This window comes from Copadichromis virginalis, linkage group LG4 (assembly GCF_057382275.1).
Source record: "Copadichromis virginalis isolate Kocher_CV1m ecotype Utaka linkage group LG4, C_Virginalis_male_GT1.1, whole genome shotgun sequence".
Taxonomy (NCBI): domain Eukaryota; kingdom Metazoa; phylum Chordata; class Actinopteri; order Cichliformes; family Cichlidae; genus Copadichromis; species Copadichromis virginalis.
This window is the reverse complement of record NC_140621.1, coordinates 13,352,994-13,373,567: the sequence shown is the minus strand read 5'-3', so window position 1 is coordinate 13,373,567 and position 20,574 is coordinate 13,352,994. Positions and strand designations below refer to the sequence as shown.

Genomic DNA, 20,574 nt, shown 5'->3' with positions numbered 1-20,574 from the left:
TGACTGAAGAGAAAAAGAGCAAGAATGAGACAATCTCATCTCATTATTCTGCTCAGTGACTGGGAGACAAAGGCCGACTGCAGCAGCAGCAATCTCCTATCCACAATGAGCGTCAGCCACATTTCCCTGAAAAATACTTCAAAGTATCACATCCTTCACAGACGGAGGTGCAATAACCTCCTCTTTCACTCGATGTCTAGGTATTGAGTTAAGACTGTTTGATGACCCATAGGCTCTTCTCTGTTTTGTAACTGCTTTATTTCTGTCTCTCTCACACACACACACAGTTTTAGAGTGCTCTGCTTTTTGTCATCAGCGATGCTGATCATCCACGCTCTTTAACTACCGTATGTACCTAAAAGCTTACACAACACCAGAACAACCTACGACCCCTGGCAATGCCCTCTATATCTTCTCCAAAAGCCCTGTGAGCACATCTGCTTTAAAAAGAAATCTGTTTCTGTGACAACATTCATGTGAGACATGAAAACTGTGTGTGTGAAAGACTTGCATATGTTATAACGCTTTCATCATGACATTGTGTCAGAACATTTCGAGCAATTTGTTTCTTTTCAATTCATTCCTCCACAATCACTGGATGTGGCGCATAATTTGGGAATGAATAATTTGACAAATATGGAAATGTGATTTTTTGTTTTCTTGCCAACAATCTAATGAGATCCACGTCTTTCAGACATTTCAGCAGATTGTGTTTTATTCGAACAAAGCCAGGCTAGCTGTTTCCTCCTTATTTCATTCTTCACACTGCACAAAAAACAATCCTATCAGCTTGTGCTGTTTCACTTTCAGAAGCTTGTTCTCTTAGAGTTCTCTATTTCTTTTCATTTCTTTAAGTAGTCTTCAGGAATAGTTCTCCAGACTTCTTGAAGGACTTTCAAAGCTCTTCTTTGGATTTTGGCTCCTTTTTATTCTGTTCTCTTCAAAATGATCCCACACTGCTTCAATGATGTTGAGGTCCGGGCTCTGGGGAGGCCAATCCATGACTGACAGTGTAACATTGTGTGTTTTTCTATCCAGGTATGCTTTTACTGCATTGGCAGTGTGTTTGGGATCATTGCTGAAAAGTTAAGCCTACGCAAATCAGAAGCTTTCCAGATGGTATTGCATAGTGGATCAAAATCTGCTTTTCTGTGTTTACACGTTCTGTCGCCCCAACATGACTGCCTGAGATGCAGCCCCAAACCACGACAGAGCCTCCCCCGTGTTTTATTTATGGCTCTAGACACTCGCTCGCTGCCTCTTTCCTGACCTCCTCTGTATGTACTGACAAGATTTGAACCAAAAATTTCAAATTTAGATTCGTCACCCCGTCAGACCTGTTACCACTGATCTTCTGACCACTGACAGTTCGAGTGTAATTTGGCATACCTCAGCTTTTCTCTGTTTTCCTTCCTTAAGGATCGCTTCTTGACAGCCACACGTCCACTGAGATCATTTTTGATGAGGCTACAGTGAACAGTAAACTCCATCTCTCAGGTCTGGTGTCAGGTCTTTGCTCATTTCCTAAGCACATGACTTTTAAATCCATCTGCTGTAGATACCTTTTTTTAAGACTTGCAACTATTTATTTTGTCCTCCACTGGTCCAATTTTCTCAGTTGTTTTAAGGCCAAGATCTGCCAAGTTTTGCCTATAGCTGTGTGGGTATCATCTTGTTGATATATAGATACTTATTTATGCCTGTCTGTTGTCTTTGGTGTTTTTCATAGATACAACCAAAGAAATGGGAACTATAGCCTGTTGCTGCTAGTGACAAAGTGGCTTGAGATACAAGCTCGAGACTTTTGCACAGTGCTATGCAGTAAATGTACTCAGACCAATCATCTTTTCACACATGCTTATCACTTCTCTTACTGTGCAATAAACAAGTCAGTGGGTCCAGAAATCCTTCCTGTGTGGGCAAAGTCATAGCTAGGACACCCAACAATTTGGACAGGACAGCTGACCATCAGTCAGGTGAAACAGCATGTATCTGAACTAAGCTTTGAAATCTTTATTAACACACTTGGACTTCCTGCAGCAGGTAAAACCTCACTTCTGCTTTTTAAAATTTATCCTGCAAAGCAAGACACAAAAGGTGATGTTAAAAAAAGGGAAAAAATTTAGATTTTAAAATTTGTGTGTAAGAATGAAACATGTCAAAGAGGTCAGGAAACTCTATGACGTCAAACCGTTGCCAGGTGTAGCAGCAGGACTGAGGATCAAGCAGCTCTGATAACTTAATTAAAGTACTGGAGGAAGTAGGGGTGGACTGGCAGGGAGAGCACGGGACAAAGATGCTAAAGGTGAGAGAGGGAGAACGTGATTGGACAGAAACCAGATGAACATGTAGAGGAGACGCTCAGAATCGAGTGTGAAGGCAAGGATTTTTTATAAACAATTACAAACCTATGTGTGACTGACAGAGTTAAATCCAAGTCAGTGACCAGTGAGCGTCAGGTTTACAGCAAGAAAAAAAAACACAAGACAGAAGGTGGAGGGATTTTCTCAAAGAGGCTGTGAAGGAGTGTTTGCCAAACCACTCGGTCTCCAAACTGCGGGCCAAGACTGCCTGAAGTTTTTAATTACATTTTAACAATCCTGCAGTTTTAAAGGGGAGTACAGACAAAATGCTGTCAATCTGAATTTTGTTTTGATATGCAAGTTACAACACTTGTATAAACTGGAATGAATTTATTATCCAGTGAATGCAGAATTAGGGTGGAAACAGGAAAATCTGCTTTCTGAGAAGAACAGCATAAGATTACAATTTGGATTTTTTTTTCTCTTTGTGGTTGTTGAAACTTTCAGTATATGCTTCAGGACACATAAAGTAAATAATAATGAAAAAAAGGTGTTGTGAATTTTTAGACACGTGAACTGGAGGGATCTCAAACTCTGGCTTTGAAGATGAATCAGCTCCTCTGGTTTAGCTTTTTTTTTTTTTTTTTTTTTACGTTTTGCACTTCATGATGCAATTTCTCTACATGCAGCGATTAGTGAACAACCTGTAGAGACTAATGAGGAAAAGCATAACAATCTAGTTTTAACATTTCCTTCAGCAATGTTTCTATAAAGGGGAAACCTTCTGATTCAAAACAAATGGAACGTCTGAGCTATGATGTTCTGCAGGGGGGATTTTCTTCTTTCTTGTAGCTTATTCAGTTTTACCACCTCAGCTCTGCCGGACTTTCCTGGTGTTAAATAATTAAAAGCTGAATACTCCTAAGGAAAGTATTGCTTAAAATCTACAGAACACTGCTTTGGAGAGCCAGAAGTTACCAATTCTGTCAGTGAACTGAAATGTAACTTACATGGTGAAAAGGGACAAGCATGATATTTCCATTTGATGTCATGTTATTAAAAATAAATAAATAAATAAATAAAAAAAAAAATATATATATATATAAAAAAACACCCAGCACGCCCCTGCGGGCGGTTTATCCTTCAAGCTCGGGTCCTCTACCAGAGGCCTGGGAGCTTGAGGGTCCTGCGCAGTATCTTAGCTGTTCCCAGGACTGCGCTCTTCTGGACAGAGATCTCCGATGTTATTCCCGGGATCTGCTGGAGCCACTCGCCTAGCTGCACCTAGTGCTCCGATTACCACGGGGACCACCGTTACCTTCACCCTCCACATCCTCTCGAGCTCTTCTCTGAGCCCTTGGTATTTCTCCAGCTTCTCGTGTTCCTTCTTCCTGATATTGCTGTCATTCGGAACCGCTACATCGATCACTACGGCCGTCTTCTTCTGTTTGTCTACCACCACTATGTCCGGTTGGTTAGCCACCACCATTTTGTCCGTCTGTATCTGGAAGTCCCACAGGATCTTAGCTCGGTCATTCTCCACCACCCTTGGGGGCATCTCCCATTTTGACCTCGGGACTTCCAGATTATACTCGGCACAGATGTTCCTGTACACTATGCCGGCCACTTGGTTATGGCTTTCCATGTATGCCTTGCCTGCTAGCATCTTGCACCCTGCTGTTATGTGCTGGATTGTCTCTGGGGCATCTTTACACAGCCTGCACCTGGGGTCTTGCCTGGTGTGATAGACCCCAGCCTCTATGGATCTTGTGCTCAGAGCTTGTTCTTGTGCTGCCATGATTAGTGCCTCTGTGCTGTCTTTCAGTCCAGCTTTGTCCAGCCACTGGTAGGATTTCTGGATATCAGCCACCTCCTCTATCTGCCGGTGGTACATACCGTGCAGGGGCCTGTCCTTCCATGATGGTTCCTCGTCTCCCTCCTCTTTCTTGGGTTTCTGCTGCCTGAGGTATTCACTGAGCACTCGGTCAGTTGGGGCTTGGATGTTTGTTGTCTCATCCTGGACTGTGGTGCTGACACTCACCAGTCCCCGGCCCCCTTCCTTCCGCTTAGCGTACAGCCTCAGGGTGCTGGATTTGGGGTGAAACCCTCCATGCATGGTAAGGAGCTTTCTTGTCTTTATGTCAGTGGCTTCTATCTCCTCCTTTGGCCAGCCTATTACCCCAGCAGGGTACCTGATCACGGGCAGGGCGTACGTGTTGATGGCCCGGATCTTGTTCTTACCATTCAGCTGACTCCTCAGGACTTGCCTGACCCTCTGCAGGTACTTGGTGGTTGCAGCTTTTCTAGCGGCCTCTTCATGGTTCCCATTCACCTGCGGGATCCCCAAGTACTTGTAACTGTCCTGTGTATATATATATATATATATATATATATATATATATATATATATATATATATATATATATATATATATAAATATGAGATTTTAAGTAGTTAATTTAATGCAATGCAACTCATCAAACCATGAAGCGGATTGGCTAGAGCACCAGAAGTCCGCAGGCTCTACTGTCCATAAGCAAATAATAGGAAACTGGGACTACAGAATTTTTGTTCTTGCTGTAACACTTAGATGGGCAGAAACATGAAACCACGAATCCATCCAGCCATCTGTCAACAGTTCAGGGTGGTGGTGGTTTAATGGTGAAGGGGGATATTTTCTTGGCACGCTTTGGGCCTCTTAATACTAACTGAACTTGTGTAAATGCCACAGACTACCTGAGCTTTGTTGCTGACCGTGTCCATCCCTTTATGTTGACAGCAGAGGTAGGCAGTAACGCGTTACTTGTAAAGTGTTACTGTAATCCAATTACTTTTTCAAGTAACGAGTAAAGTAAGGGATTACTATTGCAAAAACGGTAATTAGATTACCATTACTTTCCCGTAGGAACGCTGCGTTACTGCGTTACTAAAACCGTGATTTTTTGCAAGAATGTCTCATGATAGTGACGTAAGTGAGTGCGACGTTCGTGACAACAGCTGTGTGCAGATCAACAGTGGATCATATATCGAGTGCGGGAGAGAGTATGAGCGTGCAGCGTTTAAAGTGTGGAAGTACTGACCTTACTTTGTAAGGAACATTAGCGTCCATTGTGCATGGGAAGAAAACTTCTTTTTACAGCGAAAAAACCCTTCCAAGCAAGCACCGAGTGCGCTATGACGTAATGGGAAATTCACAGAGAAACTCGCAGATTCTTCCACTGCCCGCTGCGACACACCTGCACCAGGGTAAACCTCCGCCTACCCCACTCCTGCTTTACAGGTGAAAATAGAGCAAAAGGACCGCTAGTCTATGACTTTATTTATTTTCTGCTGTGTGTTACTTGCATCTAGTGAATGTAAACACACAAAAAAATATTTTTTATGTGCTGGAATGTGCAGAAAATAGGTTTAAATAGTAAACAAATTTCTTCCAGTCAGAGAATGTTGCATATAATTAAATTTTTGCTTGATGCATAAAGTTAAAAGATTAAAACTAATAAAACAAGTTTTAAAAAGAGACTTTTCCACTGGATTACATTTTGTATGATGGATTATGCAGAAAAAGTAGAATTGGGCTGAAAGATCGATCGCTTTATCACCTATTCAGGTTGTAAATCGTGTTTTTAAAAAGTAACTAAGTAAGTAAGTAATTAATTACTTTTGAAAATAAGTAATCAGTAAAGTAATGGGATTACTTTTTGGGGGTAGTAATCAGTAATTAGTTACTGATTTCTTTTTTCAAGTAACTTGACCAACACTGGTTGACAGTGTACCCATCTTCTTCCAGCAGGATAGCACACCATGTCACAAAGTTCAAATAATCTCAAACTGTTTTCTTGAACATGACACTGAGTTTTCTGTACTCAAATGGCCTCCACAGTCACCAGATCTCACTCCAATAAAGCATCTTTGGGATGTGTTGGGAATGAAGATTAACGTCATGGATGTGCAGCCGACAAATCTCCAGAGAAATGTCACCCCAAAATGAAACTGTGGCATTTTTCAGTACACTTGTATTATTATTTATCCAGGTAGATTAATTTGGTGTGAGTTGCCTAATTTTGCAGTTACCTACCATATCTGCTCTTTTTCTGTGTAACTGGTCTAATTGGCACTTGCTTTGTAGTGCTTGGAGCGTTTACTCCACAGGAAAGCTTATAAACTTAGCAGCATTGTAATATGATATCACAACCCTCACAAACCTTGTGGTGAGAAGTTTCATCTAGAAACTTTCATGTCTCTTTTAGCCTCCAACACTTGCCAGCCACACCACACAATAATTATCTGAATACTCCATCTGACTTTGACAAGGGGTTTGTGCTACAGGTAGCAAAACACCCCCATCCTAAACCTCACCTTGTGTAAAAATGCTCACAATAACATTTCTAGGTTTAGGTTTTAGATAAGTTTGGTTGGTTTGTTGGTTGGTTGATTGTGTTATGGGGTCATCTCTACTGGATAAAGACAGGGCTGCAGAGTTGTTTTTTATGTATATTAAAATATTTTTTGTATTTAGTAACAACAAGCAAACACAATTGAGTTCTATTACATCAGAGAGAAGACATCTCTAAAGCTTGTATCTCCAAAAACTAGGCAAAGTTCTCTATATTCATGAATAGAAACACAAGCTAGAGGAAAACTAGATGTATCTGATGTTAGAGTGAAATATCCCTTTATTTTGGCATATGTGCTTAGTGGGGTTCTTTTAAAATGAGCTTTAAAATTATGAATTGCATAGTGGAAATATGTGTGTGGGTCTAGAAATAACTGGATCTTGGATCTTTCCTTCCCACAATGTCAATATGTTAATAAGCCCTTTATAAAGCAGAAATAACTGTGTAAACATAATGAAATGACATTGAAATAGACCACACAAAAATGCAGCACATTGTCAAACTGAAATCATTTGGAGGCTCCAATTTATGCAGTTATAATGCAGTGGCCCAGATTGGGCCCGTGGGCATCACTTCAAGCTGCCACTGGATAGAGAGCAAAAGCTTATGTTGTTGAAGAGTGTGGAATAAATGAAACAGAGAGCGGGAAACAAGCGGATGAGAAAGAGAGAGCAGATGGAGAGTGTGTGGAACGGACAAGATGGTGGGTAATACTGCCACAGAGGACCCTGCTGTCAGGTGCTTCTTCTGGCAACATGTGTGGAAACACTCAAATGGACAGTAACAGCAGTTGTTGTGAGAAGCAAGGGTGTGTTTAATTCATTGTGTCTCAGTATTTTTCCCTTTGTGTGCAACATTTGAATCAGTGTATCTGTCAAATTCTGCTAGCCTCATGCTGAAGTGTTTTATACCAAGGGCAGGGATACTGTGATTATAATCAACAATCAAGAAATTGATTATTTAAGGAGACGTGTCATTTTCAAAATCTACAATCAAGAGACGCCCTCGTGAATGTAAATACAGAGGGTTTATAACTGGTTACATTCAAGCAGGAAGGCAAGGTTAGACTTTACCAAAAAAACAAACCATCTAAAAGAGCCTGCATAGTCCTAGAATAATTTTCTTTGGACAGGCGAAACCAAAATGAATGATGAGTAGGGAAAAGTCTGGATAAGGAGAGAAATGGCTAATTATCCAATCACATCATCTGTCTAGCATGGTGGAGGTAGTGTTATGGCATGGGTATGTAAGGCTGCCAGTGGAACTGTGTCACCAGCGTTTATTGAAGATATGACTGCTGATAGAAGCACCAGAAGTTTCGTCAAAGGGCGTGGCCGTGGCACCAGATTAAATTTTGGTCATTTTGGTAAATTTTTTTACTTGTTCTTATTACCACATACATGGTCCGATCTGGACCACACATCTCTTTAACTGCAATATTTGACAATGGCCACAGTGCCACCTAGTGGGAACAGGAAATGTCATGTTTCAAGGCGGATGGTCACAACATCAGCCCAAACCAGTACTCCACCTCCACCTTGCTGGCGTCTGAGTTGGACTGGAGCTCTCTGCCCTTTACCAATCCAGCCACGGGCCCATCCATCTGGCCCATCAAGACTCACTCTCATTTCATCAGTCCATAAAACCTTAGAAAAACCAGTCTTGAGATATTTCTTGGCCCAGTCTTGACGTTTCAGCTTGTGTGTCTTGTTCAGTGGTGGTCGTCTTTCAGCCTTTCTTACCTTGGCCATGTCTCTGAGTATTGCACACCTTGTGCTTTTGGGCACTCCAGTGATGTTGCAGCTCTGAAATATGGCCAAACTGGTGGCAAGTGGCATCTTGGCAGCTGCACGCTTGACTTTTCTCAGTTCATGGGCAGTTATTTTGCGCCTTGGTTTTTCCACACGCTTCTTGCGACCCTGTTGACTATTTTGAATGAAATGCTTGATTGTTCGATGATCACGCTTCAGAAGCTTTGCAATTTTGAGACTGCTGCATCCCTCTGCAAGATATCTCACTATTTTTGACTTTTCTGCTTTATTTTCTTTTTCTAATCTTGAAATGGTGGTCCCCATCACCACATGTTCATCTTCTACATTTGAAATGCGTTTCTCCGTTTGCTCTACTCTCCCCACACAGTCAGATAATTTTTTCTGCATTTCGTTCATGGCTGCCACAACCTCATCTGCCTTGCTGGAAAACTTGGCCACAGCGCCCTCCAGCTTGTCCCAAAGTGCAGTTTGCGCGTTTGCAAGCTTGTTTTCAATACCTGCAAACTCCTCTCGTATGGCACGCTGCAACCTCTCCTCCATGTTGCCACTATCCGTGGTGCCGTGTTCGCTCATGGTGGCTGGCTTGTTAACTGCGCAGGTCTCAGACGCGCTAGCTTCACCGCCAAACACCGATATCTTGGTTTGCATGGTTGACTTAGTCTTCTCCTTGGTAGTTTTACCGGGTCCAGGCATCGTGGGTCTATAATGTATTTCGTTTTCGTGTTTCGGAGCGTTTTTCCTTAATTTTAAGGATTTAGCAAAGTTTCTTGCAGGAGCAGTTCAGAGCTCGACCGATCACTACGGTGACGTCATCGGAAGTCCCCATTTTTGACTTTTCTGAGCCTGTCAAGTCCTTCTTTTGACCCATTTTGCCAAAGGAAAGGACATTAATAATTATGCACACCTGATATAGGGTGTTGATGTCATTAGACCACACCCCTTCTCATTACAGAGATGCACATCACCTAATATGCTTAATTGGTAGTAGGCTTTCGAGCCTATACAGCTTGGAGTAAGACAACATGCATGAAGAGGATGATGTGGACAAAATACTCATTTGCCTAATAATTCTGCACTCCCTGTAGTGGGTATAGGACAGGGGTGTCAAACTCAAATACGCAGTGGGCCAAAATTCAAAACTGGAACAAAGTCGCGGGCTAACATTAATATTTATTGAAAAAAAAATCTTCCTCCAGATATAAGAATGAATCTTTTCTTATGGACTCAAATAAGTTTTGCTGGAAAACTGAATATGGAACAAGCAAAGCTTAATACTAAACAATATATATACTAGCTGTATAATAGGTAATAGGTAGTAGGCCAGCTCTAATAGTAATTTGGTATGGCTTCGCGGGCCAAATGTAATTAGGCTGCGGGCCAAATTTGGCCCGCGGACCAGAGTTTGACACCTATGGTATAGGAGATGTTCAGCAAGACTGGACCGCACCAGAGAAAAAGGGCCCTCTCGTGGCTGCTTGCAGCTTTAATTAAATATGAAATTGAATACAGACAAACCAAACAGGTCCAACAAATTATTGAGCTAAGTGTGTGAATCCACACATACAGTTCACACTTGTGCATATTTGCAGACAGAGACACAGAAATGCAGACTAATCCTCATTTGTATCGTGCCAAAGTTAAATAAAAGCAGAACTCTTCTGCTAATCATTTGTTATAAATAGCCCCCAGTGCCTGTACTTTACTCATTTCTTGTTCCTGAAGTATTTTCTGTTCCTCTACAGAATTAACAGACTGAAAATGGCTGTAGTGCTGTTGGAATACTTGATGGTGCACTGAGAAATGCTAGAACCTGCTTAAATCCTTGAGCCAGCATGGAGAATTTTTCTGAGGGAGTAGATAATTTCCTGTAACTCTGTCTTCGTCGCCAACAGCTGCTGTTGAAGTACCCTAGAGTTACACAATGGACGCACAAAAGGGTTCAATAAGCAATTACAGCACTGTGATAGTGCTGGACAGCTTCCTGACATGTGTGAATGTGAGACTCGCCCTCTAGGTGTTTTTCTGGAAAGGCAAACATAAGGAAATGGTTTTAGTCATCTTGGCTAGAATATATTATTGAAATTGACAGATTTAGCTATGGAGCAGAAAAGTGGCCCTTGGCTAAACTTTTCATACAGTAAATAAATCAATAAATTTGGGGTCTGCAGCCACAAACGCCCACACACAGCCATCCACTGTCAAATTCAACAGTATAACGAGAAAAACAGATGCACAAGACTAACTTGATACAACAGGGGCTGAAAGCATGATGTTACGTCACGAGGAAATGAAATGTACATTTAAGAGAGGCTGATTTAGAGCAATGAAGTCAGAAAAGGTGAAGGGGCAAGAAAAAATAATAAAAATCATACAGCAGAATATTTTTCAAATATTTTTTTCTCTCCAGGAAAAGGGACCGATAAAATAGGGCCAAGCAAACAAGGTTGTAAGTGTCTTTAGGGCAGAGCATGTATGAGGGAAGTGGTGGCGGTGGTGGTGGTGTTGGGGGCGGTGGTGATGACCAAACAGCAGAGTCGAGTTCCACTCAGAGAGCTCACACTAATCTGACTCGACATGCTGAACCGGGTCTATTTTTATTCCTTACAAATCACTCCTTTTGCTCGGGACTCGCTCATGCCACTTTTTCCCCATAGTTTGTTGCTTGTATTTTTATTTGTCTCTTCTGCCTTACATCTATGGTCAGCGGGCACACAGATCAAAGAGCAAAGAGCAAATAGCAATCATACAAATGCTCACAAATTCTTTCTTTTTATTGGCTACCTGTTAATTTATCTGGAATTTGGTGACTGATAATAAAAAGATATTCTCTGACATTACAAACCATATAGCTTCTTTAAAAAAATTGCAAAAAATGAATAAATATTTGAATGCTCAAAGTATAAAAATATATGAGGTGGGTGGTGGTCTGGTGGTGGGGGTCCACATTCATATATCAAACCAAAAACAGTCTATATTTGACATTTGTTCATTGTTAGGACCACCTTTGAATCATCTATATCCACACATGAATAATCACTATATTTACTGGAAAATTATATGTTGTTACATGGGCACAGTTACATAGTGAGTGAGTCTAAAGAGAAACTTGATGACAATCAGGGTTAATTTGATCATTTCCATATGTCCATGTCTACTTTTGCACATAGTGAAGTGACTGTAATAAAGCGCCTTGTAAACAGTATAGATCAGTAATGAATGTATCAGTCTTTGATTTACTTTTGTTGCCGTTACTGATCAATTGGACAGCCTGATACAAATGTTTAGGATAGTACAGCACTATCCGGTCTTTAAGTCTAACGTCATTAGCCATGTCTGGGCCCAAACTCCGCTGCAGGTCTCAAAGTCAAACAATCACTGCGACATCACTAAGAGTTGAAGAACTGTCTAAATTCTTTCATCTGTAATAAAGTGGCTTGTCTACCAGGTGTAACAATTAAGTTTAACATCCAAGCATCATTGAAAGCAGAATTTATTAAATTTAACAGAGATAGAAGTTAGCAGGAAATTAGCTCGCTAGTTTCCACCTAAACATGATATACCATGTTCTGACTCAGGGATTTCAGAAAAATAATTAAACATACAGCTCTGCTATCAAACTTCTGACACAAATGAAGATAGAAAACTACGGGTCGCGGGGGCAGCAGCCTAAGCAACAATTAAGTTTAATATCCAGGCATCCATGAAAACAGAATTTACTAAATTTAAGTTAGCTCGCTCGTTTCCACCTAAACATGACATACCATGTTCTGACTGAGAGATTTCTTAAAATTTTAAAACATACAGCTCTGCTATCACTTCCAACATAAATGAAGACAGAAAACTAAACAGCAGTGTCGTTTTGTAGGATTACTGAAATTTGGCTAGCTGGTATGTAATGACGTGCTATGTGATCGCTAGCAACACAGCTATGTTAGCATAACATAAACACAGTGAAGCTGGAGGACGAACGCTAACTTTTTCCACTGGATAAAAGTTGGGGGTTCCCGATGGTTAGGGACAAATGCAATTGCATGGCAGGGTGCTGTAAACGGACCGAACTTCAGTCAGGAGAACAACTGAGATAATCCATCCACAATACGAGGTTAGCCATTAATATACTGCTGGCATGGGCTGGGCTGTAGTTACATCATAAGGTTTTAAAAACTGAGCTTTAAAATGAATAGCGGTAATAGAAACCAAAAGAGGCCGACAGTGATGACTGTTTTAGGGGCTTGTTGAGATTAAATAGAACAAGATACAAACCATGAAAACATGTTCAAAACACAACAGCCTTATTAAACGCAGAGTTGGTTGGGCCCAGAAGCAAGATCATGTCATCACTTAAAGACCGGATAGAACTGAATATGGTAATATTGTAATTATATAATATCAAAATATAACCACCTCTTTGTCTTGTTCTGTCCTTTTCATCTAGACACAACTCCAAGAGACTACTACAAGAGCTACCCAATGGTAGACTACACCCACCGCCAGTCTCCTCCCACCTTCCAGCCTATCAACTTCCACCCCAAGGACAAGCCCTTCCTCCCACCACCAGATGTCCATGCACCTTTAGCCATTACCATCAACGCCTCCCAGATCCCCAAACCTAAGATCTCCAAGACCAACACTCACCCACTCACCTCCAGCTCAGCCTTCAAAGCATGGGACCCAAGTAAGAGCCACATTCAGCACCCGGCAGCCTCCCACATGGGCCTTGGCGGGCAACAGCATCACCCTATCCAACAGCAGCAGCACCAGACACTGCACCAACAGAACAGCAGGCGCCAGGCCTACTCCAACAAGAGGCAGTTCAGCATTGAAACGCTGCCCGAGCTCTTCTCGCAGCCGCTGGGCTACGGCCATTCGCCGCATATGCACCCCAAGCACAAGGGACTGGCCACTAACAGCAAAACAGAGGTCACTGTGTGAACATGGGGCAGGATTGATGAACAGACAGAAGACAAAAATGGAGCAGTTGAGGGGAAATGTTCTAATATCTTTTATATCCTCAGTTATAATGGTGTGCTGGAGCAAGCAAATATCGTATCTGGAATTTTTTTAACTCTGCATTTTCCTTGTCATTGTTACCAAGAATAACAATAATGTGAGTGATATTTGTGTACTTTTATGACCACTAAAGCAAAACAGATAAGTTGCAGATAAGCTGTGAAGGTGGTGGATTAGTGGATTATTTGCTTTGACTCTTTGAACCCAGCAGCGTCTCTAAATAATTGAGTGGCAGTTGGCACAGCTCTCTCCTCCGTCTCCTCTCAAGCCCCTTGTACCTCGGTGACATTTTGCTCAGGTGCCGAGTGCCCTTCCACTATGTACAAATGTTCAAATTCAACTCATACACGCTTTACCCCTCAAACTGGCCCAGACTCTAACACTGACAGGAGAGGAGGGTAGGCTAGAGGAGTGTGTCCCCCAAGACTCTAGCTTCCCATCAGTAGACACAATGCCATTGTGTTGTCACCACTCATTGCCCTCCAGCCCTCCAAAGAATGAGATATCAGCCTCGCAATTCATACTAGAGTGGAGGGCAGGATAGTGTGGGAGGGATTCATCTCATTCCAGGCACAAGTGAGATGAGAAAGATAAGAATAAATGAGGAATGCATACACATGTACATACTACACACTTGTCAAAAATTATACAAGGTTCCCAGCAGTGTCAAGGGACCACAGAAAACCCCACCTCCATCCGAAAAACTGGGCAAATGAACAGGCTGGCCCTTTAGTTATTTGTGGCAGCATGTTGAACAGCAAATTTCAGTCACAGTCTCTTGTGACGTGGTGGATATTTTTACCTCTACATGAAGCCGAGGATGTGTTACAATACCTAGAAAAGGGGCAAAGGGACCATCCCGAAATGTCATTGCAAAGTCAGTGAATTCTTTCCATTTCACAAATGCATCACAGAAAAGTCAGTTAATCCTGCACATTAGTACAGACATGGATTTTCTCTGACCCCAGAATTTCGCTTTGTTATTTTTGGTGCCATACATTTGCAAAGATACATTTTCATAATTAGACACTAATGATTAACATAATTCTGGATGTAGGAAGAGAGTGATGTGATGCATTCAGAAACCTTTTTCCCTGCTGTTTGATGCATGGAGATATTTCTGCAAAACTAACATAATCTGAAAGGCTGAAACCAACTGTACATAGTACACTGCAGTTTACTTCACTTCCTCTTAACAAAGTGCTCAAACACTATAAGTTAATAACTGCTTCCACGTGCATACACAGCAGCATAAATCAGTGGATTTCTGGGAGATAACGCTTCAAACTGTTGAATACTGACATAAAAAATTAACCAGGTATAAATCGAGAGATTTATACCAAGGGCCAAAAGTAGAAATTAATACCCATTGATAATACCCATTGATAATCATAATAATACCCATAATCATTAATACCCATTGATAATCATACGTGGTAACGTAACAACCCGTAACAACCCGTCGATGCTCATTCTACATTTTAATAAATAAATTATATCTTTTTATCTTAGAAAAAATCCCGTTTTGTTTCAATTTGGTTTGCTGTCTCTCTATGTTTGGTGAACACAGGAGTTCTGCACCAGCTAATTGTTAATTTATCTTATTTATAGGTTGTGTCTTCTTAGCTAGCTTGCTAGCCATGAATAATAGCATTTAAAAAAAAATACATTAAACAAAACAAATGTTAGTTATCAGCTTTATCATGAGTGTAGTTAGCCATCAACTCTTTTTTCACTTTTAGTTAATCTTAGAAAAACCTTTTTGAAGATTTTCACCAAATTCTTGCAACAATGTCAGCTAGCATAAATTTGGCATGACCCTTACAGGCACAATAGCTAAACACAAGGAAATAATGGAAATTTGCCCATGTTAAAAGTTCCAACCATAAAAGGCACCTTTTGTACCTTTACCTAATTGCTATTCCAGAGGAGTAACTAGAAATACTGTTTTTTTAAAGTAGAATTTCTTGAGTAGTTTGCCAAATAGCAGTTTTTTGATAGCTTAAGTATAAAAAAACGCAATAATGCTTTCATCCTTCAAAATCCCTTACCATCCCACCACTTATTTCCAATTCCTCCTCCTCAATATAGACCAATCCAACAGCCAGTCTGACTCACTGATTGAATTCACCTTCATTTGTTATCACTGGGACACCAGCTATTCCGCAGTGCATATGCCTGGCTCATGCTACAGCGCATCCGGCAGGTGGTGGAACCTCATCAAACAGCACCGCTTAACAGAGTCGCACATTATTTGGCACTTTTTCTCTCTTTCCCTCCCTTTCTGTCTCTCCATCTATCTCTCTTCTTTCACTCTGTATCTCACTTGCTTTCTCTTACTTGTAGTGTCCTAGCAGACTTTCTTCTACTGCCCGACCTCCCTTTGTGCATCCATATCCAGGAAGGGTTGAGCAGTGGGTACGAAGCACTCTCCCTGATGTTTGGTACCCACTGCTCCAAGCTGTTGTAAACGTGATAGCCTCACTGGGTCTTCATAGTGTGTTTGAGCATGTACAAGGAGAAAACTATAATTAATGACAGAGCCAGTCAAAGCATGGCAGGCTCCAGATTCATCCTCACTACACCACACCGCACAAGCGCTCACACAAAAACGATTACATTCATACGCACATGCACAAGCTAGCATCCACAAACACAAGCTGTGGCATCAATGACCAAATGCTTTGCAATATATTATTCATATCTGGAGATTTGCTGATGCCAAGCTTAAAGAAGTAAAGTGGATTTTATGTAAGACAGATTTAAATTTTTAAGAAGATTTTGTTTGTATGTTTTACTTGCCAGCAGAAATGTCAGTCAGCCAAATTCCCCAATTTGCATCTCAATTTTATTGGAGCTGTGAATGTGCACAAGCGAATAAAATGAGCAGCAGGGTAAAACTTTAACGAGCAAGAATCAAGTAGCAGTATAATGCTCGCTTGTAATGCTGCAATGGCTTCTCCACTTTACCTCTCCAAGATGTGAAAAACCTGTTAGGCAAGCTGTTGGACTGGTGGTAGGGGATGGCATGCTTTTGTAATAGGGGATCAGTAGGGGGATCATGAATACAAAAGCATCAATGGGATATGCATGCTGTGAATATGCATCAAACACATCTGTGCTTATGCTTTCGCCAGCACTGCACAGTATTCAGTGCACCACAGTGCCGCAGCTTCTCTTGCGTGGCTTCACCATCTCTTTGACTTTTATTTTCTCGAGGTGCCACATTTTTTAGTGGGTCACTTCATATGAAAAGCTTTCTGGCCTCTAAAATCCCTACCAAACCGTTCTGTGGGCTCTCTCCCTAATCAGTCGGAATGCATAAGAGGTTGAGAATAAATAAGGAATGACAGCGAGTAAACAAGCAATATGCATCAGTGAAGCAATAAGCGCTAAACCTCCCTCGCCCTATCTCTCTCTTTCTGTTTGCCTATTTGGAAGCCTCCTCAGAGTTTAAGGCTGGGTGTTAATAAGGGCACGGGTGTCCTTATTAGCCACGTCAGAGCTGAGTGAAAGAATGAGCTGTGCAGAGGGCTTGAGACAAAAAAATGAAGGCGATGAGATGAGAAAAGAGAAACGTGGCTGTACGAACACAGCCGATATCGCGATGGTTGTTTTTCATTCTGACTTGTCTGGGTGGTCTAAAAACATTGATTCTGGGTCTTATCTCTGTGCATTCAAGCAACCAGCTATCAAAAACGCTTTGTGACTGTAGCTGGGAGTCGAATATGGTGTTTACTCTGATTTGCACAACAACAAAATCAGGAACTGGACCTTGTACTCACTGCCTGGCCTCAGAGGGCGTGAAGCTTGTGCTACCCAACAACTCGGAGGTTGAACAGAATGCCAACACAGGCTCCAGGATTTGCAATTAAGGAGCAGAGTTAGTCCTTCAGGACAAGCAAAGCCTGAGGACAGGCTACCAGCAAAGTGAAAGAGACTGGCAACTTGAAAGCTTTGCTCGGATTTTGTTAGCTGTCATGTCTCGCGGAGATGGCTGACAGCGAGCGCTGTGAACGCCTGCTTCTTGAATTGTTCATTTTGTGAGATCCGTATCACAGCTGCAATCTTGCTGATGTACTGGAAAACAATGGCACCTTTCAGTGTTAATTTCCCAATGGACAGCGAATGGACAGTGAAGGATGTGTTTTTACATCAACGATGGATGAACCTTAATGACTCCCTTCAAGCAAATGACATACATGTACCAACATCCACACACACCTGAAACAAGACACAAGAGCCACAGACGTATAACGCTACTTATATCCTAAACACAAAGTCTCCAACTTTGTGATATGAAGCAGGACCAAAAGCCTTGAATCAGGAGAAACTGAGTACACCTAACTGATGCTTAAACATCCAAAACGGTGAGAATGCTGGGACTGCTTTGGATCATCAGCTTAGAGTGAATTTACTCAATCTCTCCTGATTACGACAGACTGTGGCATTGCTCGCTCGAGTCAGAGCTGACTGACTGTTGTTTGTAAAACTTCCTCTCTATAAAAGAATCATCAAGTATTCTACGGCAGGTTATCTGAATGCAACCTGGTAGACATACTTGGGCTCCATGATCCCGAGCAATATATAGATTATGTTGTATGGTTCGATTGTTTCTTTGTTTTCTGTCCGTTTTTGTACGGTGTTTTTCAATGATTGACCAACGGAAAAATTTTGAAGAGCTTCCAGATTTCATGGCCGCACCCCTTGCCCCCGCCCCTCGCAATCACCTAGCACATGCCATACAATGTAACGTCAAGCAGATGAATTACATTATATGCCATGTGTTTGAAGCTTGTACGGTATACATGCACTCATATATTTAATGTTAAATGATATTGCATTGTATCCAAGTGCTTTGCCAACACATTCGCTGAAAGTGAAAGGAAGACTCAGTGGTTTCTTGTACAGCTTTTGCATCTGCAAAAAAAAAAAAAAGACAAAGACAAAAAAAAAAAGTAATGCGTCGTCTCATAATAATTTGTAATAGGCAGCAATAGGCTGCCTTGGATTGCTATGTAATACTTGTGTTTATATGTATCCTATACCATTTGTCTGCTGTGAAATTCGTTGACTACTCAGCTTACATAAGGGCTTTTTATAGATATATAAAAGCAGACTGGGCAATCTGACGTCACTCTGTAACTCAAGACAAATTTCTCCAGATTTTTTGTTTTTATGTTTGTTTTTTTAGGGATGAAGGGATATGAACAGAATTTTCACGCATACAAAATGCTATATAATAAAGTTTTGACTGCCAAACTACAATGTCTATAGGCACTCATACTGCATTGGCCCATGTGTCTTGTTTGAATAAATCTTTCAAGAAATATAGCATTTGTTAATCGTACCTGTGTCTGCTGGCTGTTTCTTTCTAAGAGTCATGTTGCTTTAGGAAACTGTTTATCTCACACCTTTTAGCAACATTATTTGCCTAAATGATATAGCAGGCATGGTAAACAGACAGTTAATTCTAAAGTTTTACCTAATGGGATGTAATAAAAATCATCTGGTCCTTAAAAAAGTACAACCTCTAATGAATTATGGACTTTCTAATACTTGAAAATGCCCATTTAACCTTTCCCAGATTGATGGGTAGTAGACTGCCTCCTTAGGATCATTGCTAATTTCTTCCCTCCTTGGCATAAAGCTCAATGCTCCCGCAAACTGCCAAAACTTCTGCTTTTATAGACGTGCTCACACTTGCTGATGATCAATTAATCAAGTCCACTTCACTAGCAGCATCTGGCTGCTATTTAGCCTCTAAATTCCTATGGAAGTAGTGAGGATATTCTTGGTTCTTTACACACTGATTCTACATCTTGATGACACAGTGTAATATGTTTTGTATTTACCTAATTTAGATGATTTCTTTTCTGTCCTTATACATAAAACTGAAAGAGCATGTAGTTTTCTTTTTTTAACTTTGACATATGGAGTATATACTACAGTATAAAAAACTCAGCAGCAATTTAGCTTAACTTTGCATGAAGACAGGAAAAAGTCTGCCTTTGCACAAAAGTTAGAAAATCCAATATCTACCACTGACCCTTACGGTGTGTTCACACCGAACGCGATAGACGCGAACAGAGCGTCAGGTTTACATGTAAAGTCAATGGGAAAGCGCAATGACCCACGATTGCGGCTCCCGCGAAAATTCGGAAGCAGATTTGCGTCGCCAAAACGCCTGAAACGCACGTCAGTCTAGTGCGTTTGGAGCGTTTGACTCGCGAAAAAAACCACGCGCGTGAGTTTTTGTGTTGCATTTTGTGCATACGCGCGTTACGCGTCTACCGCTCGAGTTGGAAAAATCTGAACTCCAGCGTCAAACCGCGCTGCGACAACCAATCAGGAGCCTGGTGACGTGGCTGTGACTTAACCCTCCTCTCGTGTTAGGGTCGGCACCGACCCATTTTAAATTTCAAATGCATAAAAAAATCACATACATTTGTTTATTGTATCAAGGCTTTTTGACTTTGTCAGGAACCTCTATTTCTACAAAATAAAACAAAAAAAATTATTTTCACTAAATTATAAAATGCCCTAGTTGAAATTATGACCTTTGTGTTGTTAGGGTCGGTTTCGACCCAGGTATAATATTATGAGTATAAAGCAATAATTAAAGCTAAAACTGAAATCATAAGTGCACTGTCAGCTAAAACACTTACAGCAAGCGCCTCTCCTAATCATATGAGCTTTAGGGGATTCTTATTTTGCATGTTTTTTGCAGTATACCTGCACAAAAACAAAACAAAATAAACACGGGCATGTGAGGTGAATTCACTATTTGAGTGGCCATTTGACTTCCAGAGTGCACATTTACAATTTGCAGCATACAAAAAATGAGAAGAAGATTCACAGTGAGCTAAGTTCTGGATCATATTTTTGGTGAAAATGAAGGAGAGGACACAGAGCAGCATAGCGATTCAGATGGGCAGGTTTCTAAGGAGGAAGACAATGTGGACTATCATCCAGAAGACACAGACACATCTGATCAGAGGTGGAGGCCGCTGGTGCTGAAGCTACTCCTGCTGAAAGATTCAAGTCCAAAAATGGTAAGATCTTTTGGAGCTCAGTACCTCATGATGTACATGG

General features: G+C 41.2%; 1 protein-coding gene across 1 annotated transcript in view; it reads left to right on the top strand.

Annotated features, from left to right (window-relative positions):
- The window catches only part of LOC146710994 (protein shisa-8), a 141,451-nt gene extending 122,622 nt beyond the window's left edge, over positions 1 to 18,829 (top strand). The window contains exon 6 of the mRNA XM_085453671.1: positions 12,905 to 18,829. Within this exon, the coding sequence (XP_085309797.1) occupies positions 12,905 to 13,401 (497 nt within the window). The 3' untranslated portion in view covers positions 13,402 to 18,829. The remainder of the gene's footprint in view (positions 1 to 12,904) is intronic.
- Positions 18,830 to 20,574: the final 1,745 nt, after the last annotated feature.